This window comes from Octodon degus, unplaced genomic scaffold (assembly GCF_000260255.1).
Source record: "Octodon degus isolate 3935 unplaced genomic scaffold, OctDeg1.0 scaffold00020, whole genome shotgun sequence".
In the NCBI taxonomy this organism is placed as follows: domain Eukaryota; kingdom Metazoa; phylum Chordata; class Mammalia; order Rodentia; family Octodontidae; genus Octodon; species Octodon degus.
This window is the reverse complement of record NW_004524596.1, coordinates 11,548,838-11,555,848: the sequence shown is the minus strand read 5'-3', so window position 1 is coordinate 11,555,848 and position 7,011 is coordinate 11,548,838. Positions and strand designations below refer to the sequence as shown.

Below are 7,011 nucleotides of genomic sequence, written 5' to 3'. Positions count from 1 at the left end.
AAGTACACACGGGAGAAGGAATGGCTCAGCTGCTTGCTATGACTCTAGGCCAGTTGTTTCCCCACCAATAAAATGGCAGTAATGGAACATGGGATGCTTGAGAGGCCTGACTGGATACACGAGCATGTGTGAGCATGGCAGCCAGCTGTTGTTGCCGAGTGGCACCTATGTGCCTGGCCTTCCCAGATCTTCACCATCGAGTACCTAAGTTTACTTTGTTTTATCCATGGAGATACAGATGTGGAGCCAAATTTTTCTGTCCCATTTCTGGATTGGCAGAATTCTTACGGCCCTCACCCAGAAGGGACAGTGCGCAGAGAATTGAGACAGGTGGGCATTTCCAGAGAAGCTGAACTCCTGTCAGGATGACTTGCTCCCTGTTGTGCCCTTGGCTGGGAAGTCTTCTCTGTATTAGAGCTTTTAGGGCTACCAGGGATCTTTTACTGAGGGTAGGTCAGAAATCAGGGTTCTCTGGAAAAGGTACCCATGAGCCCAAGCTCTCATGCTGAGAGGCCAGAGCTGTTCCTTCACAAAGTTGTGCTTCTATTTTGTTTTTTTTTAAAGCTGGAATTGAACTGGACTTTGTGCTCACCAGGCAGGTGCACTGCTGCTGAGCTAGATCGTCAGCCCCCTTTTGGTCTGAGACAGGGTTTAACTATGCAGTTTAAGCTGGTCTTGGGGGGGCGGGGAGATGGCTCAGTGGAATCAAGTGCTTCTCTGGCAAGTGCAAGGGCCCGAGTTCAACCCTGGGTTCTGGAAAAAAAAAAAAAAAAACACTTAAGCTCTTCTTGAACTTGCATTTCTCCTGCCTCAGCGTGCTGGGATTACAGGCGTGCACCACAGCTGGCCTGCTTCTATTTTTAATTTTGGAAAAACCACTTTTCCATCTCTCAACATACCAGATGTGGACATCTGGAAGGAGCGCTGGCCTGTGACACAGATGTGTAGCATCACTGAGGGCAGTGGACTCAGTCTTGGATAAAGCCCCAGAAACAGGCGATCCTGTTTCACTTTCTTGAATTTGTTTTTTTTTTTTTTTTTTTTTTGGTGGTGGTGGTAACAGTTTCATTAAGCTGCCCAGGTTGGCCCCTGTGCTCTTCTTGTTGCAGCCTCCTGAGTGGCTGGGCCTATAGGTGTGTTACCACCATGTCTAGCTGCTGCTTCCTTCATTTATGAGACAGTCTTGCTGTGTAAATAGACTGGCTTCAAACTCTGTGATCCTCCTGCCTCAGCCTCGTGGGGCTGTCCGAGCATGTGCCCCCAGGCCCAGGTGCTGTTTTTCAGAGCATCTTCCCCCAGGCTAGTAGCAGCAGCACAGGCCTTCCGAGCCCATTCCCTGGCCGAGTGCGTGGCTGCTTGCACAGTCCCCGTTTTTGTAGCTGCAGTACTCCTGAGTCCACTCTTGCTATAACAGGTGTTGGGATTCACAGCCTCCTCTGCGATTCAGCTTTTCTTCTTGCTCCTAAAACATGTTCTGTCTTTACTGTTTCACTTCAAGCTTTTAAGCTGAGAGCCTACTTCCTTACAGAAGTTACATCGCCACCTTGATGTGTTCAGAAACAAATCTCATATATCCCCTAGAAGAGTTCATTTTCTGGATTTTTTCTTTTTTATTTTCTTTTTATTTTTGGTGGAACCGGGGATTGAACTCAGGCCCTTGTGCTTGCCAGGGAAGCGCTTACTCCATTGAGCCATCTTCCTGGCCCTGATTTCCTTATTTTTTTAAGGGGGGGAAAAAAAAAATCACACTGTTCACTCAGTGGGTTTCTGAGCCTTTTTGCCATCCTGTCTCAGAGTTGGTCAAAAAGAACTCCAATCCCACACAGCCTTGCCTGGGTCAGTCTGGATGTCATGACTGGGAACACACAGTCATTGAAATTGTGTATCGCAGTCATTTCCACCACTGTAAAACTAGAATATGTGTCTGCAATGTTCTCAACATACTGATTCACAGACTTAAGTAGCAGCCACTTAGGGTCATTGTACAGAGCACCTGGGCCACTGAGCACGGAGAAGAGAAGGGGCAAACCATGGGGCCTCGCCTCAAGTTTAGGTACGTCACAAGAACCAACAGGGAGGCAGTGGTCAGGCAGGTACCCAGCATGGCCAGGATTATCCAGTGTGAAGCATTAGAGTGTAGATGTGAGGTAACGCTACTCCCCACTAAGCAGGAACCTGAATCAGAAGCAGTTCCCTCTGATGGTGTGAGATGGGGGGGTGGCTGCCAGAAGGCTCTCAGCCATAGCAGCCCTCGCTGACGCACGCTTCCTCCCAATTGCCATGTCTTCTGATCAGTGGATAGGTAGGGAAACTAGCAGTATAAGTGCTGAGTTAAGACATTTAGAGACAAAATATTTTGATTATTTTATTTAATCTTCAAAATTTTCTGCCATGACACAGGAATGCATGATAGAAATGGCTCAACATCTTCACATGAAACACTTGGATTCATTTTCATTCACAAGTTTTTCTAAAAACATCTATTAATTTCAAAATCCTACCCACTTCCAACCTTTATCACAGATTTAACTGACCGTTAAACAGTAGTTGCCAGCATTAGCTGGAACGCTTTCTGCGTATTAGTAGTGTCTTTGGAAACTACCACCGAAGAGTATCCCAGTAAATCTCACGTTCGTGGCAACCCCAAAGGTGACTGATGCCCTCAGACTCCCTGCTTTAGCACGGAGAGCTGCACTCTCTAGGTACTTAAAAGAATGCACTTCCTCCGCCCAGCTTGCTCGGCATGTGGTGTCCGGCCTGCAGGGAGCAGGCTGCTGACCTGATGGCTTCAGCAGCGCTGCTAACGGGTGGCTGTGTATGTCTGACCCTCACTGGCGCGCTCTGCTAACTATATACAGAACATACTGAAAAAAGTCAGGTTGCTTGGAATCTATCTTCTTTTGAGGAGAACTACTTTGAGGTTTTTTAAAAAAATAGTTGTAAACAAAAGGAAAGAGATATACACAGACATACACCTATACACAAGAGTCTACACCGAGCACTTTCGGTGTGGTACGTGTCTCCTTGTCTAGAGATGCGCGTGATTAGAGGGTCTGCGCCTGCCCCTTCACGCACACTCATGCCCTTCCATACGCCATGCGACCATAAATGCTGCGAATGTCCTTGGGAGCGCACCGGAGTGTCCATATACCAAATGATGCGATACCTGATATGCATTACTCCTGAGAAGATACTAGAAGGGAATGACAGTTCTGATGCACTTTGGAATGGCACAATCACGTAAACACTCGCATACTTAAGACTTCTGAACTCACCCAAAGTTTCTAAACATGATCAGACTAAAAAAAAGTATCAAAACACTGCAGCAAGTTAAAAAATAAAAAAAATTTCTAATCATAGTATAAACAAATATATAGGAAACACATATTTGTCAGAACTTAAAGTAGGAAAAACATGTAAGAAAAAGTTTGACAAAACTTAAAAAAAAAAACAAAAAACTTAAAAAAAAAAATCTGTCCAATGCAGTGAAATACATGCATTGGCCCGAATAGGAGATAGGCATATGAAATTTGCAAGACTTGGAGCAACTTCACCAGAAAAAAATTGCCACATATAGTAAATCAGTGAAGTATGCGGTTTTTAAAAAAAAAAAAATTAGTTATTCACACATTAAAAAATTTGCAATTTGCTGAATATCTTATTCCTCAATATAATTTGTAAGAAAATCACAAACAAATGGATTTCAAGCACCAATTCAATCACTAGAACTTACTCTGTTTATATTTCTCCTGTTGAGGAAACAAATAATGAAGGTGGCTAAAGTAAAATTAGCCAGGTAATCATTATAGCTTAATTGTAAAGGCATGTGGTTTTCTTCCATTCATTTGAATGCTAAACATTAGAAAATGTTGCAGCCAGTAAAGGACTCCTTGCAGGAACCCAACACTTCTGAGTATCAAGGTTTAATATACATTAAAAGCTCTTCAACAAACCAATGCGCTCTTAGTTCTAGGATAAAATAGATTTGCACACCAGCAATTAAGGACTAGTCCTTGTTTTAACTTAGAAAAGGCAGCACCTATATAGTAGACTAGCAAGCACATCTGGACATCTACTGGTAGTGTAAAAAAGTCATTATTGAAGAAGGCAACATCATCGCACAAGGCAATACTGAAGGTTTTCTTAACTAAGAAATCTCCATTAGACTTTGGTGGGAAGACATCGCAGTAAGAGCACACCCCTGCTCTAGGCTCTTTCCTATGTCAGAGGAAGGCAGGTCTAGGCCAGCAGGGTAGCGTGTGTGGTGCCTCTGGTGATTCCTGAAGAAAACACGTTCAGGTAACGTGGGGATTTATTTCAGTAAAAACTGCCTTTGTTTCCAGTATTTACACTATCCCACTTACTTGCACAGTGATTCCCGAGACAGAATGAAGGTTTCAGTCTTCTCCTACTTAGTTTGGTTAATGTTCAACATACACCACACTGAATGTTTAGGTGAGCTGTGTGGAAAACAGTCTCCATCCACAGCGCCGCCACTCCATCACCAGCTGGCCGGTTATCTGAACTTCTCCGTGGAGTCCCACGCTGCCAAGGCAGACGAGCTGTGCCAAGACTGGCCTCAGGGCAGGGGGCAGGCTTCCTGCTGCTCCTCCCCCTGCTCCTCGCCAGCTTCGCTGGCCGGCCCCTCCTCGGCAGGCTCCCCAAGCTCCTCGCTGCCCCCCTCACTCTGCTCCTCACTGTGGTCTTCACTTGGTGCCACAGTCTGCTCCAAGCTGTTCTCCAGGAGCGTGGGAGAACTGCTTATCCTACTGTTGTCTTCAGCTGTCTCATTTAAGGGATGGGAAGGGGCTGGTGTGTAAGTGTCAGACTGGAGGACACCTTCGATGGAAGAGGTAAGGACTTTTGTAGAAGTATCTGCTGAAATCTCATTTGCAGGTAAAGATAACTTTTCTACAAGTTTCCACTGAATGATGCTCATGTCTTTTCCACCAGTTGAAATCAGGTGGCTGTCATTATGAGTAAAACTGACATTGGTGACGTGGCTGCTGTGGGCGCTGTACTTGTGGCTGGGAGCCTGTATGAAGAGAGGCAAACAAGAAAATGAAACCCACTCCGTGCAGGCCTGCTTACAGCAATGGAGACTAAGAGGACAGGCAGGTGACTCAGAGCCCCAAGTTGTCACATCTAAGGTATAAGGCTAGCAGTCATTTTCTTTTACTCCTTGTTTTTTAAAAGGACACAGCAGCTAGGTGCAGTGGTCTCTGCCCATGATCCCAGCACTGTGGGAGGTAGGAGGACCACAAGTTTGAGCTCAGTCAGGGCACCACGGTGAGACTGTCTCAAAACTTAAAAAATAAAGAAGTGGGGATTTAGCTCAGTGCAAAGGCCCTAGTGCCCTCCCTAGGCACGCGAGTGGTGGTGGGGGTCAGACGTAATTGGACATCTGTACTTTAACACTGTATATTTTTAAAAACAGCATATGACAGTGATCTTCGTGTGCTGTGCTGACCCCACTCCCAGGGTACACTAAGACAGGGACAAACTGAGTGTGGTGGCGTGTGCCTGTAATCCCAGCAATTGGGAGGCTGAAAACAGGATCACTATGAGTCTGATCTGTGTAATGAGACCCTGTACTAAATACATTAAAAAAAATTAAACAGCACATGACGTCTGCTGCTCTTGGATGTCAGTAATACCTTTGCCGGATTCTAAGCTACTCTTAAGATGGCTAAACGAGCATTTACTAGCTTGGCAAGGTTAGAAGGTAATTTAGGAATAGGATTAAGGAATAAAACATTGGTTGTGAATTCTCCAGCTATAGTCTCCTCTGCCTTAACGAGGAAGAAAAAATTAAGCCAAGCTGTGTCTGATAGGATGCAAGCTGAGCACCTTATTGTTTCCCTGGGCAGCGTGGGGTTGTAGGGAGCAACTACTCTACAAATATTTTCTTGCCAGGGACACAAAATTATCTCCAAACAGAAGGCCTCACCAACACATGCTTTCTATGAAGTTCACTTTACCTTTGCTTTGGAGCAGGGATACTGAAACAGATGGACTTTACAAAAGTCATCAGCAACAGCAATCACCTTTCTGCTGTGGGATCGCACCAGTGCATTGATGTCTGTCCCATCAGACCCTTCTGGCCAGACACCTTTGAGACAGAAATGTGGGGTGTTAAAAAGCCTAAAACGTACAACTGTGATGCTATGTGTTAAGCTCAAATTAGTCTGAAGATGGAAAACTCAGACTCAATTGTACTCAGTAGTAACCAGTAGGCGGTGCTGATAAATTAACTACAGTTTGACGCACCTCAATAATATATATGCTCTTTAAAAATTTTTCTCATTAAAGGAAAGGTTTTTAATTACTTGTGCAGCAAGATGAGTGCAACAGTGCTAAGGTTTTTCTAGGTTCCTTCTTAAGCAGGTCCCTCCAAAAGAGAACCCCAGAGACCGTTCCTATGGCAGCAAGCCCCCCCAGCACTCCACCCCACAGAATGCTCCTGGGAGTGTCACTTCCATCCCAGGTAAGGCTGCCACATGCGAGAACTCTGAATGTGCACGCAGAAGGCGCTGTGATCACAGCCAGCACCATCCGCATAAACTTGAACAGGCTAGACTAAAGCTATGGCATGTTTAAGGGTTGAGATATTTGGGGTTCTGTGGCTGAATGTACTCTGCACAGCAAATATGTTTTTGGAAATTTGTTAAAAACAAGTCAGAACAAAGTTGGTATTTTGTAATAATTAAAAAGCCTGCCTCTTTAACCAATTGGAAATTACCAATTACTACTTATTATGAATCTCACCTAGAATAATAAAAATTGTTCATGGACAATTCAGGATTTTGTTTTCAATTTTTTCCTATACTATTAATTTAATTTCTTCCTAACTTATTCTCCATCCTGATAGCACCTGAGTTTAGATAATGCTGCCTACTGGGCCAGTTTTCTGACATACATTGCATAAAAATATGGTGAACTTTGTGAGCAGAAGGGCAAGATCCTTAAAGAGAAACAGTAGCTCTGGCTATCTGCTTTGGGTACTGGTGC

General features: G+C 44.6%; 1 protein-coding gene across 3 annotated transcripts in view; it reads right to left on the bottom strand.

The window, feature by feature from the left end:
• Positions 1-2,927: 2,927 nt before the first annotated feature.
• Positions 2,928-7,011, bottom strand: part of Eml4 (echinoderm microtubule associated protein like 4) — a 176,458-nt gene continuing 172,374 nt past the window's right edge. For all 3 annotated transcript variants that reach the window (XM_004627730.2, XM_023711197.1, XM_023711198.1), the window contains 2 exons: positions 5,982-6,112; positions 2,928-5,035 (listed from right to left, as the gene is read on the bottom strand). In XM_004627730.2, the coding sequence (XP_004627787.1) occupies positions 4,580-5,035; positions 5,982-6,112 (587 nt within the window). In that variant the 3' untranslated portion in view covers positions 2,928-4,579. The remainder of the gene's footprint in view (positions 5,036-5,981; positions 6,113-7,011) is intronic.